The sequence below is a fragment of the Macroventuria anomochaeta genome (assembly GCF_010093625.1).
Source record: "Macroventuria anomochaeta strain CBS 525.71 unplaced genomic scaffold BU25scaffold_1, whole genome shotgun sequence".
NCBI lineage: Eukaryota > Fungi > Ascomycota > Dothideomycetes > Pleosporales > Didymellaceae > Macroventuria > Macroventuria anomochaeta.
Window position 1 is genome coordinate 1,547,449 of NW_022985362.1, and position 15,440 is coordinate 1,562,888.

The 15,440-nt window shown below is 52.6% G+C and overlaps 5 protein-coding genes across 5 annotated transcripts; 3 read left to right on the top strand and 2 right to left on the bottom strand.

The window, feature by feature from the left end:
- Positions 1-143: 143 nt before the first annotated feature.
- BU25DRAFT_486762 (MFS general substrate transporter) lies at positions 144-2,271 on the top strand. The gene is made up of 2 exons (XM_033700181.1): positions 144-961; positions 1,014-2,271. Exons 1-2 carry the CDS (start codon positions 371-373, stop codon positions 1,944-1,946), a joined length of 1,524 nt encoding a protein of 507 aa, XP_033567914.1. The 5' UTR covers positions 144-370; the 3' UTR covers positions 1,947-2,271.
- Positions 2,272-3,531: 1,260 nt separating this feature from the next.
- BU25DRAFT_329052 (actin-like ATPase domain-containing protein) lies at positions 3,532-5,125 on the top strand (the record flags this gene model as incomplete). Its single annotated transcript, XM_033699559.1, has 3 exons — positions 3,532-4,055; positions 4,104-4,218; positions 4,271-5,125. 3 exons carry the CDS (start codon positions 3,532-3,534, stop codon positions 5,123-5,125), a joined length of 1,494 nt encoding a protein of 497 aa, XP_033567915.1.
- A 2,250-nt stretch (positions 5,126-7,375) lies between these two features.
- BU25DRAFT_11834 (p53-like transcription factor) lies at positions 7,376-9,310 on the bottom strand. The gene is made up of 2 exons (XM_033699384.1): positions 8,949-9,310; positions 7,376-8,898 (listed from the first exon to the last, which is right to left on the bottom strand). The coding sequence occupies exons 1-2, from the start codon at positions 9,098-9,100 to the stop codon at positions 7,422-7,424; spliced, it is 1,629 nt and encodes a 542-aa protein (XP_033567916.1). The 5' UTR covers positions 9,101-9,310; the 3' UTR covers positions 7,376-7,421.
- Positions 9,311-10,219: 909 nt separating this feature from the next.
- On the bottom strand, positions 10,220-13,352 carry BU25DRAFT_381403 (glycoside hydrolase family 3 protein; the record flags this gene model as incomplete). Its single annotated transcript, XM_033699665.1, has 5 exons — positions 13,218-13,352; positions 13,137-13,143; positions 12,966-13,077; positions 10,384-12,899; positions 10,220-10,333 (listed from the first exon to the last, which is right to left on the bottom strand). Exons 1-5 carry the CDS (start codon positions 13,265-13,267, stop codon positions 10,220-10,222), a joined length of 2,799 nt encoding a protein of 932 aa, XP_033567917.1. The 5' UTR covers positions 13,268-13,352.
- Positions 13,353-13,505: 153 nt separating this feature from the next.
- BU25DRAFT_405604 (carbohydrate esterase family 9 protein) lies at positions 13,506-15,395 on the top strand. The gene is made up of 2 exons (XM_033699823.1): positions 13,506-14,266; positions 14,316-15,395. Exons 1-2 carry the CDS (start codon positions 13,865-13,867, stop codon positions 15,228-15,230), a joined length of 1,317 nt encoding a protein of 438 aa, XP_033567918.1. The 5' UTR covers positions 13,506-13,864; the 3' UTR covers positions 15,231-15,395.
- Positions 15,396-15,440: the final 45 nt, after the last annotated feature.

A 15,440-nucleotide genomic window follows, 5' to 3' on the forward strand; every position in this document is an offset into this window, starting at 1 on the left:
TGCCAGCTCATGTTCCAGTTGGCGCAGCGTTGGTGCATACCAACTGCTCTCTCAGGGCGGGGGATGTCGCGTGCAGCCCTCGGATCAAATACGGGAAGCTTCTGCAGCTTTGACGGTGAATGGGGGCAGAGACCCTTGCTACAAAATGCTTGAAATCGGGGTGCTCCCCTCGCCTTTCACCAGGCTCACCAACCCCACTTATTCATAGCATCGTGCAGTGGTCTGAGCGGTCAAGCCCGGTATCTTAACTTCACCTCGCTCGCTCTCCCGTTCTTTTCTAGTTCTGTTCAACCATCCCGTCACCCCACCCGCGAGGTCAACTCCGCACATTGCAACAACACCAACGCTCTATCCACAAGCGCGTCGCACAATGTCAACCACCACGAGCGACGAGAAGAACGCTATGCCAGCGCACGATGCTCATACGCCAGAGCACTCGCTAAATGACGGTGGCTCGCTGCAGCTTCCCAACTCATGGAGGTACAAGCGATTCAGCATCTTCGGCTACAAGCTGCCCTGGATGGCTTCTCCTCCCGTCCAGCTTGTGATTGTCTCGCTCGTGTGCTTCATGTGCCCGGGCATGTTCAACGCGCTCAATGGCATGGGAGGAGGCGGCCAGCTTGACCCTACTGCTAATAATCAGGCCAACACGGCGCTGTACTCTACCTTCGCTGTTATTGGCTTCTTCGCCGGCACATTCACCAACAAGCTTGGTATCCGCACGGCTCTCTCATTCGGTGGCATTGGCTACTCAATCTATGTGGCTTCGTACCTGAGCTACAACCACACCAGGAACCTGGGCTTCACTACATTCGCTGGTGCCCTTCTTGGTGTGTGCGCCGGTCTGCTTTGGTGCGCCCAGGGTGCCATCATGATGTCCTACCCTCCCGAGGAGTCCAAGGGCCGCTACATTTCCTGGTTCTGGATGATTTTCAACCTGGGTGCTGTGATTGGTAGTTTGGTAAGTCACGCGCTCACCTGTGTAACACGCATTCAATGCTAACAAACGCCAGATCCCTCTCGGTCAAAACATTCACAATACAACAGCCTCTTCAGTGAACGATGGCACCTACGTCGGATTCCTCATCCTCACCATCATCGGTGCTGCGCTCGCCTGGGTGCTCGTCGATGCAAGGGACGTCATCCGCGCCGATGGCTCCAAGGTCATCGTCATGAAGCACCCTTCATGGAAGTCGGAGATTGTTGGTCTCTGGGAGACTTTCCTGTCTGACGCCTACATCATCGCTCTCTTCCCCATGTTCCTAGCATCAAACTGGTTCTACGCCTACCACTTTACTGAGGTTAACGGCGCCTACTTCAACACCCGCACTCGCGCGCTGAACGGCGTAGTGTACTATATCATGCAGATCGTTGGCGCATACGTCTTCGGTTTTGCCCTCGACTTCAAGGGTGTTCGCCGCACGACCCGTGCCAAGTGTGCTTGGTTGGCTCTCTTCACCACCATCATGATCGTCTGGGGTTTCGGCTACATGTTCCAGAAGACCTACGATCGTGCCTGGGCATCGGATAAGACCAACCAAAAGAAGGACTGGTCTGACTCTGGATACGCTGGCCCCTTTGTCCTCTACATGTTCTACGGTTTCTCCGACGCTGCGTGGCAGACCTGTGTCTACTGGTTCATGGGTGCTCTCACCAACAACGGACGTAAGCTTGCCAACTTCGCTGGTTTCTACAAGGGCATTCAGTCTGCTGGTGGTGCTATCACATGGGCTCTTGACAACAACGGCATCGAGTACATGCACATGTTTGCTACCAATTGGGGTCTTCTTGCTGGTAGCTTGCTCATAGCCCTCCCTGTCATCCTCTGGAAGGTCAAAGACACCGTCCCGATTGAGGAGGATATCGCGTTCACCGACGAGACTATCGCTGAGGTCGCTCCCAAAGCCCGCATTTCCACTACGAACGACGATGTTGAGAAGGTCTGAGCCTTCTTCGGTTTTACGATTCACGAGAGCATCTTATTGTAATTCTCACGGGCATCTGTGTAGGTTTACGATTTTCGAGCGGGGTCATGACATTGATACCACAGTTGGCACGAATTGTTTCCTGTAAATCACTTCGAAGACTCATGTTGCCTGGATTTCAGACACTCAGACTACCGAGCTGTTTTGACAGGCCTCTGCACGATATCCCCGGTCTTTCATTTTCACATACATCAAGCGGCAGCAATACTAGCGAGTCCAGTAAATCGAGCGTATAAGCAAATCACGTCCTGTGCATCCATTGATCGAGTGTGAATCTTCTTGAGCTAAAATAATCACACTATGCCACGATCCGCAGAAGTCTCAAACCTCCTGCCGGAGATCTTGTCATCCAGCCTCACATGCTTGTGGCACTCAATGACGATGCTTTTATTGTCCCTTGAAGATGATTTGAATTGCTTCTCTACCCTGCGTCAAGACGTGCACATAGCTGTTTCGAACGCGATAAAACGTTTACACCCTTTGGTGTCATCTCAGTACACTATGGACATTCCTGGCTGCTCATCATTCTGCGCAAGGCTGGTCTCGTTGTCCTTGCTGTGCATGTTGGCCTAGAGGGAGATGCCGCTGGAACACCCCCACAAGCTCGTTCCCGCCAGCCACGGTACGCGACACGAGGCTTCAATCCAAGCTGCCCTCGAGTACGCGCTGCACCCTGGCCCCACGAGGGCAGCGTGTTACTGCGGGGTATGTAGCGTTGTCAGCGAACGTCACGAAACTCCCCACGGACTATCGTATGCTTCATACGAGCTGTGTTGCAAAACGACTTCGATGCACATGAACGACATTGGGATATATTGGATTGAGGCGTTAATTAACCAGACACGGCTACCTGGCTGATGGAAACGACTTGGCTCATGCCGCAGACTGCAAAACATTATTCCAGGTTTACCGCAAAGGAATCTTTTGCCCGTGGTCGCACACATGGACAAGTGAGATCGCCACAGCCGCAGAACGCCTGCAATTTAACTGAATCGCGGCGGCCATCCACTCGAAGTCCCGGCCTCACGCCTTTATGTGGCTAAGCGTGCGATCGAATGTAACGTAGCAAAGAAACCCCACCAAACGCTCGCCCTGCCTGCACTCGCCTTGCTTGGCGCCAGCGACACTGTCCGCGACCAGCGTCCTTGCTGCCGTGCCTCTAGCAAATACAACCCTTATGCTCTGGATGGCCGTATCACCAGGCGATATCGGTCACCACCGGCCCGCAGCAACCTCGCTGTGCATTGGAATCCACAGTATTGGAAGAACTTGCTGATTTTTGCAAGTCTGATATAACGCACGCAAACAACATTCACTTCTAAGACCTGGCCCCGCTGTCGTTGCTACTTTCACCCCCCTCTGCCCCTCCATGCCCTCCCTGACGTTGAGACGATTCAAAAGCCGCCGCGTCACCCACAATTCCGATCACAACGGCGCCTCGGAAAGCTCCCACCGTTCGTCTACCGACGACGGCAATCGCTGCTGGTACAAACAGCTCATGCTTGATTTCTGGCAGAGCCTGCTTGCGGCTCTGAAGCAGTTGGCCATGATTCCTTCGTTAATACACACCGTACTCCCGTTGACCTCACGGAAACGCAACATGCGTGAGGCTCTGCGAACCTATGACCGCACCATGGACGACTTCTTGCGCGAAACACAGCAACTGCTGGAGGACCCCCTCGACACTGCAAGGCTGCAACAAATTTCCGCAGGACTGCAAGCGCAGTTCGCCCCAAAGCTCCAGGCCAGCGACATTTGCATGCTTCCGTCCTACAACCACAAGCTGCCAACTGGTCTTGAAAAGGGGACATATCTGGCACTCGATGTCGGCGGCTCAACGTTCCGCATCGCTCTAGTGGAGCTAAATGGCAAGCAACCTGGTGCCAAGAACATGCGCATCGTCAACATGAAGAGCTTCAAGATAGATGAAAAAGTTCGTCAGCGACGAGGGACAGACTTCTTTGACTGGATGGCCGAGAAGATTGAGATCGCGCTCGCAGAGGCTCCTCCCCAAAAGGTCGACAACATGGACAGCTTTCCTATGGGACTATCCTGGTCCTTCCCTATCGAGTATGTGCAAGTGCTTTACTTGACAACATGATACTAACAATCGTTCAGACAAACTTCATCACGCAGCGGAAACCTTCTCGACATGGGCAAAGGCTTCCACGCAACTGACGGTGTTCTCGGTCAAGATCTCAGCAAACTGATCATGGCACCTTGCAGGAAAAGGGTAAGCTAAACGTCACGACCGTTCATTAGCACGACACTAACATTCATCCTAGAACCTGCCGGTGCATATGGACTCCATCGTCAACGACTCTTCTGCAACGTTGTTGTCACGAGCTTACGAAGACCCATCAACACGCTTTGCCGTCATCCTCGGAACTGGATTTAATATTTCCGTGCACCTGCCCGTTTCGTCACTTGCGTCAACAAAGTACAAAGGCTACCCCCGAAAGTGGCTAGACGAGGCCACGCATGTCCTTGTCAACACCGAATGTAGTATGTTCGGCAAGAACGTCTTTCCAACCACTCGGTGGGACGATCAGCTCAATGCAACGCACATGCGACCGGACTTTCAGCCGTTTGAGCATATGATCAGCGGCCGTTACCTCGGGGAGATCGTCCGGTTGATCATTGTTGAGGCTGTTCGTACTGCAGGCCTGTTCAGTGGTGAAATACCTGCGAAGATGAACGAGCCCTACTCGCTAGATACAGGAACCATCGCAGCCATGGAGATGGATGGGTCGAAGCATCTTACAAACGCCACGGCCCTTCTGCAATCGAAACATCCTCTCAGCAAACTACCCTCCTACAACGACATCCAATTCGTTCGTCAGATCTCTCAGCTCATCTCGCATCGTGCAGCAGGCTTCCTCGCCACTGGTATTCACGCATTATGGGTGTTGCGCACCACTGCTGAGGGCCTCACGCCGGCATCCGCCGGCCGGATGAGCATCGGCTGCAATGGTTCTGTGATCGAGAAGTACCCATTGTTTAAAGAACTATGTCAAGAGCATTTGAACGAGCTTGCGATTGCATCTGGAGCCGAATCAGGATCGATAAAACTCGAAATCGCCGTCGAGTCCGCAATCTTCGGCGCAGCTGTTTCCGTCTGTAGTCTCGAAGGCCAATAGCTGAGCTCGCAGACAGCATCATGGGACGATTCTGATGAAAGACATATTGTGTCACGCATGACGAGCATTTTGCTTTGTACCCTTTTAGCGACGGATTCTTGTACATACATCTTGGCGATACAGGTTTCCCACTTCTTTGCATCTGCCAGTCTTGACGACTGGTCATCGGGCTCATGGGAGCATAGGGGGACATGACGAAACGAGTTCCCTACGGCGTTTTGGTATAGCATTACGGCCTCTGAGGCTATCAATCTAGCAACATTGTTGAATGCAACTATGATACAAGATCACCACCACTCCTCTCGACCTGGCTTATTTTCGTAGTATGCAGATCGGCAGGGAGTCTTACCCTCCCATCTTCGGTCGACCAAGGACCGAGTCACATCATCCATCAAGGGTCAAGTCACCCTGTGAAGGATTCAAACTCCCTCGAGGCCCGAGTTCGTCCTCGGTGATCAACACCTTCCAGTATCACGTATCAGACACGAGGGAACGGAATGCTCGTTGCGAGGTGGTAGCAGTCATGAAGCCCTCGACGGATGCACGCGGATGAAACATGGCAGGGCAATAGCATTGTGACTTGGGACGCATGGTATCGACTTCAAGGCTCGGGTGCAGTGTGGGGGATGTGGAGATTGTGTAAGGCTTGTATGGTAGCAACGTAGAGGTATCATAGTGTCTTGACATTTGGAGCCACATGGTCAAGTCCCCGGAGGAAGGCATGTATGTAACGCCAATCGGAGGAAGGCACGCAATCGGCAGGTGTAATCGCTCGTTCGTTCCTACACATTGACTTTTTAGCGTCGTCACTTTACGCAGGAATGAGGCCCATCTTCGATTTCTGGGTGAGTCTTGACGATACTCCATCTGCAGTGTCCTGCGATGTCACCACGATGACACGTCCCTAAAACTGTACTATCGAGCGCAAAGCTTGTGCTTACAGAATGCTCTCGACCTGCCATTCCGAGCATTTTCACCCACCGGAGACAGGAGATGAGATCGTTAGTGAGCTGTAAGGCGTTGACCGGTGGTATCTGCTCGTATCCACATGGTCCCACCTGGAACTGAAGGCCCACAAGCCGAGGTAACCAAGCCCTGTTTGCCTGGTGCTCAGTGCGTGAGCGCATCATGGAGTGAATTTCCGGCGTGTTGTAGGATTTTACCTGATAGCTTGGAAAGTGAAGATGATTGTGATGCTGGAGTTCAAGACTGAGAAATGCCGAGGCCGAGTCTCAATCCATGTGGATGCAGCTGCAAGCTGAGGCCATGGAACGTTGCATCGTCGGTGACCATCGGCGCAATGCCACAACAATACCACAGCACCGCGCACGACAGATGCTGTTTTTCGACTCCGTTGTTTCGCATTGATTGGCTGACGAAGGCTTCGAGTATGTGCTTGGCGTTGGTCATTGTCTTTTTGCTGTTGTCTGGTATTGCAATTGTTAGCAAGCACATGTTTGCACACAGGGTCTTCACTCAGCTCCTCTTGAAGCCGGACTGGGTGATGTTGCTGACGTGTTGACTGCTGTTACATTCTCGCGCCACCCTGCTGCAAGCGGTTGTTGCGTTCGGTTTGTGAAAGCGACGAATGACAAGTTTCCGTGTGAAGGCGTGCTATACGAGACGTTGCAATGAAGAGGTCGTGACCCGCCCGCTGTGTCCTTCATCTGTGACCAACCTCAAAACTCATGCTGGGTTGTGAAATCTCATATGTGCTTGAGGTATACTTAATGAATTCTCGAGAAAGCTCATGGATATAGTGCTGCCTGTAGCTAACGCCCAAAAGCCATGGTCTAGTATAGTATACTAAACATGTGACATCCGAAAGAATTCAAACAGAACCGGATCGTCCCTTTAGATCAGGCCGTACGAGGAAAGTCGTAGCAGTCGTAGCAGTCGTAAGGCAGAGTAGTTATGCTCGCTGAGAGTCAAGAGCTGACAATCGAACAGGTGGAATTGTGTACGAGGAAGGCATGAGCATGCGCAAATCGAGGTTGCATGCTCTGCATGGCGTTTCATCCAGACATTGCTTCGAGAAGCCTGCCGAGACTCACTCTGGGAGTTCTGATCCAACGTAAAGGGGTCGACGAGTCCCCGACTCGCAAGAAGCGACATAAATTTGCGGCCGACGCATATCAAGTCCAGATGATGAGTCCTGACAACCAGCTGAGAAGTCGTCACATACATCCGTTGCGACACAGGTGAAAAGGCAGCAACCCAGACAACGTTCCTCTTCGGCAGAGGGCGATGTTGCACACGTATGGCGCCGATAAGTTGTTGCCAAGCTCCGAAGGTATCAGTAAGCTGATGCTTCGAAGTACCGTTTCGACCGACTCTTCATCTCAAGAGACTTCGGATCTTGCGGTAAATTGGTGTGGTGAACGACATGCGGGCGGTAAACGGCATCGACAGGCGGCATCCAGTCATCGAGACCAAGAGGAAAGTACTCATAGAGCAGATCAGCACTCTCATCAGGACTGTTGATAATGCCAATAGAGAAAGAAGGCGGCCGTGCTGGAGCAGCGCGTTTCCTGGCGTGTTCTACAGGCGAAGGGGCCTTTTTTGGCTCGTCATCTATGAGGGAAAGAGTGACAGGCGCTATTGAAGTTGCTTGTGGGGGAGGGACGCTTCTAGAAACCTCAGGCGTTGACTGTGCATATGGCGTTGCGTGAGGCATCTGAGACGACGGTGGATCTGGTGGTATCGCTGTCATAGCACCCCCACCAGGTACTTTCCAGTCCAGAAAGTCTGGCGAGACTGGCGCTTCGTTGGCATTGAAGTCGTATGGCACCTGCATTATGTTCTCCGCTTTTGCTGTTAATGTTATATTGCTGTGCCCATGGCTTTGACTCGTCTGTGCAGTATCACCGGTAGTTGTTCGACTTGGCTGCTGGGGCAGGTGTGACTTGCGAGCTTGCGCAGTTCCACCACTGATGGGCATGTCTTTGCGCGACTGGAAGTTCCTGGGGCTTCTACCACGAACGATTATTGCACTTGAATGAATCTCACACAAAGGTACTTTGGCGCCATTGGCGAGTGTTGCTACAACCTTCAGGCGCACTACGAAGTGCTGTTGCAGTTCTTTTCTTCTCCCGTTGTTAGCAGTCGCTATGCGAAACTGCAGTCTCTTCCAGCTTATAGGAAAAGAGACGTAGTTGCTGTCCATGTCCTGGCCAGTTGATAGGTCCAGAGGATATGTGGGGGGCTCTTTCTCTGTCTTGTCTTCAATGGGAACTGTATTTGTAGCGGGCGTTTTCCACGGCACCGAGATGATTTTGACCGAATTACCTTCGAGAGACTCCGTTGCGGAGATCGTGAGCTCTTGGCCAAGTATGGGTATTTGGTCGCCGTGGTCAGTCAGGATTACGTGCATGCTTCTCGGTAGCGTTACTGTGCCCGTGATCTGGAAAAGGTTGCGGCGATAGCAGGTCAGTTCGGTCGGTGGTGGTTGCACGTCGCCAGCCGTGGCCCATGGCGACTCGGCAAGGAAGAACATGCCATGGAGCTGGGCAGACATAGACATCTGAACTCTCTGCTGCATCCCGAGGTCTAGAACGGTGTATGGGACACTTGGTAACGAGAAGCTTAGCAGCTTGTTGTTGCTGTCGATGCTGGGGCTCTCTGGGACGCCACTTTGCTCGTGTGGGTGGATTGATTGCTCGTAAGTGCTGTGAACGTCGGAAAAGGGATCTTCGTATGTGCTCGGGAAACGTCTGAGAGGTGGCGCCGGGCGCTGCATGTGGTATTGAGTGACTGAGAAGGCATCTTCGCTTCTGCGCACGAAAGTTAGCAGATGATTGCACTCATAGATAGAGCTGCTTACCCGGCAAATGTTTCATTGTCAAACACAGAGCGTTGGTCGTACTGGTCGAGCGGGGCCATGGGGATCGCCATGGGCTGATCAGGCCCAGGAACGTTCTGCATGAGCATTGGAGTCGCTAGGTACGACATGGTGGTGGTATCGAAGCCCTCCATGGCGGTTGTGCGAATTGGCAAGGGTTAGTCGCATTCGCGCGGCAGACGAGAAGGCGATGAGCAGACGGCGGCGGGGCGGCGGTGGGGCGGCGGTAGGAGTGGAGGTGACAGCAGTGGTAAGGTGCGCTTGGTTGTCGTCGGCGCGGAGAAGCTGGGGTTGACGGGCGGAGTGTATGAGGCTAGAGCAAGGGTATGTTTTGGCGAGAGATTGGGAGATGGCTATGTTGCTGATGCAGGCGCCGCAGAGGGAGCCCAGCCGGCAGAGCGTGCGCACCAGACAATACTGCTGTAGCTCGCAGCGCCTGAAGCTGTGCGACTCGAACCCACCGCAAGTGATCACATGCAGGCCCTAATCGCCAAGCTTGCGTGGGAGTCGTCAATGCAGGCTGGTAAGCTTCCGCAGCGCCAACACCGACAATGTCTACGTGCAGACCGCAGACAAAGAAAGGCGTGTCAAAGAGCGGTCGTTGCGGGACAAGGCTGCACCGCGACAAAGATTCTTGAAAGCTTCTCGAACGGATAAGCCGAACGTTGGCAGTGGCAGATCAAGGAGCGCCCGCCAGTCCGGATGAGTCAACGAGCGAATCGCGGTCGTTCCTCCACCTCCAATTCGAAGCTTTGGCAAGTGCGGTTATAAATAACCCAAGCATTCATGCTGCTCCGCAGCTCTATCCCGACAACATCTGCTCGATTCTTCATAATGCAACTCCAATGTCTCGTGTGCTCTTCATGCTCATTGGCACCGGTATCTCAGAGGGGGCGCGAAGGGGTGCGACAAGCTCATATCATGGTGGTCGGGCAGGTGGAACCGAGGGCTTGCTCGTCACTTCCACTTTGGGACTGCCACTAGTGACATGCATCATAGCACCTGGGCAACCAGAACATCGGTGTTGTATTGCGCGAGCTTGAGAAGACCAGCAATTGCCCTTCGTATCGAAGAAGCTTTCAACAATTTTTCGACTATGGATCATTGAGAATATGTTTTACAATGGAACGCCTTGACGCCGGGTATGCCAGGTGAACAATGGTTCACAATTAGTTCCCTTATCCAAGTCACTAGACCTTATGATACCAACCCTCACTCAATACCAGAACGCCTTGACTGATGTTGTAGGTTATCTAAGCAGGCGGTATCGTAGTCCACGTTGCTGCGTCACATGACACTTCCTCGAAGTTGTGCATGACGTCGAAGCCCATCGTAAAGAAGCCGTCAAAATTCCCATCACCATCCATCTCAGTATGTTAGTCTATCGTGTCACCGACTGGAAGTCTGTATAACTTACATAATCCAGCAAACAGGCATTGCAACCCTGTGCCCTGATCTGCCGCATTCCAAGCAGGATGAGCCCTTGAAGCAATGTCGAGTACTCTCCTGCACCTGGCGATATCACCGGTGAAGAGATACCCCCAGCTGATTCATTGAGATCTTTTAGTGGCGGTATGTATTCAGAAAGTCGTGAGTGCTGGTTGTAAAGCACCACAGTGCCTAGCAGAGCGCCGTCTTCTGGGCGTTTGGCACGGATGATGCCGCAAGCCTGGGGGTCTTGAAGGGCAAGCTTGTAGACCTCAGCCAGTCCTTGTCGATTGCTGGTCTTGATGTGGTCCAGAATAGGCCCTGCGTAGTCCCAACCGTAGACAAGATCGAACTGTGCTCCAGCACTCGCTAAGCTCTTTGCCATACCTTCAGGTGGAGTCCAGGCCTGCAAATTGCGAGCTACCATACTGCAGATTGGTCGTGAGAGCGCTGCATTCCAACCGAGGTTAGCGAACCACGAGCGTAACCGTTTACGCTCAGCACCGTGACCTGTAGGGATTCCAAGATACACACTCGGTAACCGAGAACCCAGCTGGAACCGCTTGATGCCTTCTTTCTGCAACAAAGTTCTGATGGCCCGGTTGTGTAGCGAGTGGCCAATGGATAATTTCCTCCTGGCCGGATCGACAAACAGCGCGCTGATGACTCCAGTGCCTGTCGACTTGAAGAAGTATGTGGAGCAAAATCCATACAAAGCTTGGGTGCTGCTGTTCCTTACCACAAAGTGCGACTCTTCGACTTCAGGATGGTGTAGTATGAACGAGCTAGAAGTTGCACTTGACAACTCTGACCGCTGATTTGGCGCCGTGCCTTCCATAACTACATTGATGAGGGCATCAAGGGCGTTTGCGTCTCGTTCCTCGTTGAAGATCTCGACCAGCCAATGTTGTCTCGAAGGATGTAACTTCTGGCTCTTACTGATGGTTCCAGGTAGCGTCCCTGTCGGTGAGAGCTCGCCATACAAAACCCTCACCAAGGAGTTGAGCGCCGTCTCGGTGAAGTCGTACGTGCAAATGTATGTCCCAATCGAAGTGTCCATAGCGAAGTCGTATGGTGAACTCACAGCGACCACAATCAAAGGCTTCTCCCGCTTCTCGCCGCCCGTGGTGTACTGCATGTTGCAAATCATCGATACGTGCTTTGTGAAGCCAGATTGGTATAGGTTCCGGTTGGCGTCTGCAGTGAGGACGATGATCGCACTTGCACGGTTGATGAGATTCTCGTGCACAGGTCGAACGCCATTGGCTGTGTAGGAAGTGTGTAGCACTCGACCGTTTCGTTGTCTAGCCAGAGACCTTCCCAGTTCTCTGAATACTCGCTCTCCGCTCATCACAGATGAGCTGTGTTCCCAAGTATGGGGTTCGGGCGAATGAGTAGCAGCTGCATCAGACAGCTCCCGCGATGCAGCGGATGCAGCCAGCGGTTTCACCAGCGGCGTAAGTAGAAGTAGCTCTTCTTCGCTCTCCAGAATATTGGTCAGTGGTAGAAGCCTGTTCTTGTCACGTACAACCGAGATAGAGCTGTTGTACGCTTTTGTGGACAGTGCTGTGTGTGAAGGCTGAAGTGTTTCAAGGTAGTCGATACCTGGAGGGTTCAATGCCTTCTCCCAAGACGTACATTTTGCCTTCAATGCTAATACACGTCTGAGGGAGTTGAAGATCCTTGATTTGGAGACCACCTCGTTTTCAATTCCAGTCTTTAGCCCTTTCATCCCTTCTTGTTGGAATTCGAATGATCGGCAGAGAAGGACAATGTCGCAACCAGCATTGACAGCCATGACTGTGCCGCCGCCAACGCCAATGTTGTGACTGAGCGCTTCCATCTCGAGGCACTCGGAAACAACTACACCGTCGAACCTCAGGTCGGTTCGTAAGAGTCCGTCGATGACCTGCTCGGAAAGACAGGCGTGCATGGCATTCAGACCCGCCGAAGACATTGCGCAACCACCGACGAACATCGAGTCGAGGCCTCTCTCAATAGCCTTTTTGTAAGGGATCAGTGCGCTCAGGCTCAGCTGCTCCAGTGACTCTGTGATTATAGGGACATCGAGAGTCGAGCCAAGAAACTCAAGATTACCGTATGACGGAAAATGCTTCCCCAGTGTCACGACTCCAGCCTCCTTGTAGCCTTGCATGAACGCGCAGCCGTATGCAGCAACTTCCTGAGGGTCGTCGCCAGCTGTTCTGACTCCGAGAGGTTGATTCCGTGCATTGGTGAGAACGTCCAGGCATGGTCCGAAAATCCAATTGATGCCGCAGGCAGCGATTTCTTGTGCAGTTGCTTTTGCTACTTCGAGAGCCAAGTCGGTCGATCCTGCGGCTGCCATACCCATGTTGCTGGGGTACTGGCGGATGTAGATCTCGTCGAAAAGACTGTTGACACCACCATTTTCTTGATCAAGACCGATGGCCAAAGGCACCGGGTGGCCAGCTTCATGGGCAATCTTTTGCAAGTCATAACAGAGCTTTGTTGTCTGTTCGGCAGCTTAAAGTGAAGGTCAGCAACGCTTCTAACGCCACATCGCATTGAGGCACAAGGTTGATTTCTTACATTTGCAATTCTTTGCAGTAAGCAGGATGGAGCCAACCTGGAACTCTTCGATAATTGTCCGAATGTGTGGGGTAACAGTGGTCCCGTCGAACCCCATCATGAACAATTGGCCCTGGATGTCACGTTACTGGCCGGCCCACTATGTCACATAATGTGACAAGAGCTACCTACCATGATCCTGCATCATGACAAGCGTTAGCCGGGTCTTCGGTCGCATTGCGCATTGTGTGAACAGGAACGCGCGAAGCTCACCTATCGAGATCATCCCAAACCGGGTCCAGCTTCTTGGATTTGGCCGCCATGATGACCGCGCCTGTCGCATAGGGCCCGGAAGCGAACTGAATCTGCGATGGGCGTTGAGGCTTGAACGTGACTCGCAACGGCTTGTTAATGGAGGAAAGATGGAGGTGGATGCAACGGTCGCATTCATGGTTTCCGGGGGGCGCAGGATTGGCCCCACTTCTTCCTCGCCAGGTGATAACTTCGTGCGTTATCGACGACTTTGCTTCGATACCACCTCAAGTACTACCGCAGTGGATCTAAATGCCCAGTGGTCTGTGATAAGCTTCAAGAGCTCGTTGTTGTGTCACATCGTTTCCGGTAGCCAGTAAACCTGCATGTATAGGAGGCGTGCGCTTTTGGCGGCATTCAACCCAATCGTGACAAGAGCTTTCGTCCGCTTGTGATAGCTGTTGGCGTCATAGTAGCCAACCTGTGTAGGTTTTCAGGTTTCATTAATGCCACCGTATGCGCGTCTTTCTTTTGAGATTTGTTGAGCCTCGTTTCAACCGCGCTCCCTTTCCTTTTCTGGTCACTGCCTTGTCCCATTTCCCTTACTTTCAACCCTTGCGGCTTGATACCTCACCGTTTAGGCTTCTGCAAGTCTCACACAGTACACGATGCCATCCTTAGTCGCCACGAATGGCGATTCAGACTTTGCACAGAGAGGTTCTGGCGTAACAAAGTTCACCAACTGCTTGCTGGTCAAGGGCAATAGCCTTGTCCAAGAGGATCTCTGGGTCAGCTCCATCAGTGGTAAAATCTTAAACGGACAAGAGCTTCTGTTCGAGCACAGAACTGCACCAGATCAGATTGTTGACCTTGATGGCCGCATACTCTCTCCCGGGTTCATCGATACTCAGCTGAACGGCGCATATGGATTCGACTTCTCCGTCATTCCAGATGAGGGAGCTACAGCTTATGGCAAGGGTGTGCTTCACGTCAATAGAAGTCTTATCGCGACTGGTGTAACATCTTACCTGCCGACAATGACTTCACAGCGTCCCGAGGTCTATCATGAGGTTGGTACAAGAACACAAATGTGAACGATATGTGGTTGACTTGTACCAGGCACTACCTTACTTGGGTCCATCAGGTGTCGCTCGCGACCCCTCCTATGGCTCAGAATCTTTGGGCGTTCATTGCGAAGGCCCCTTCATGAGCCCTACGAAGAACGGCATCCACAACGCCGCTGTCTTGCGCGAACCGACGCATGGAATCTCAGACATAGCCGATTGCTATGGCGCCGCTCACATTGGGCACTCTTCGCCTATCAAGCTCATCACACTCGCTCCAGAGCTGCCAGGAGCCCTCTCTTCCATTCAAGCACTTACGGACAGCGGCATCAGGGTCTCGATCGGACACTCGGAAGCCACATATGAGGAAGCCAAGCTGGGTATCAAGGCCGGCGCAAGTATGATAACGCATCTGTTCAATGCCATGCGCCCCCTCCATCACCGTAACCCGGGTATCTTTGGTCTGCTCGGCACGCCATCTTCCTCCATCCGCAAGCCATACTTTGGGATCATCGCAGACGGGATACACTTACACCCTACCTCCATCAAGATTGCATGGAATGCGCACCCAGAGGGGCTGATCCTAGTCACAGATGCTATGCGTCTTGCTGGGATGCCTGATGGTACTTACGACTGGACCAATGGATCGCGCATCATCAAGCAGGGTCCACTGCTCACTCTCGAAGAGAATGGCAAGATTGCCGGGAGCAGTATCCAGCTTGTGGACTGTGTAACCAATTTTTTGAACTGGACCGGCGCGAGCGTGTCGGAGGCGCTGAAGGCTGTTACGGAGACGCCGGCAAGGATGTTAGGCATGGAAGATACCAAAGGCACTTTGAGTGAGGGTGCTGATGCAGACTTGGTTGTCCTGGACCTGCAAGAGGGTGCCATGGGAGGTGAGAAGAAGATCGTTGTTGACCAAGTCTGGAAGTTTGGTGCAAAGGTTTTCGACAACGCATCCGACGGTTGATTGAGTCGCTGTGCCCAAGAGCGAGGATGAAACCTGCGCTCGCTACTCTTAGTTGATTCTGAAGGATTAGGTAGCTGTCGTGCATACTTGAGACTGTATATGATCAGACTGTAGACACGTAGATCTCTGTTCACGCTCAACATGTCATAATACTATTAAATCCAAGAGAATAGACACAGTTGAAGAAGTTGGTCTCGGTGACATGTACAT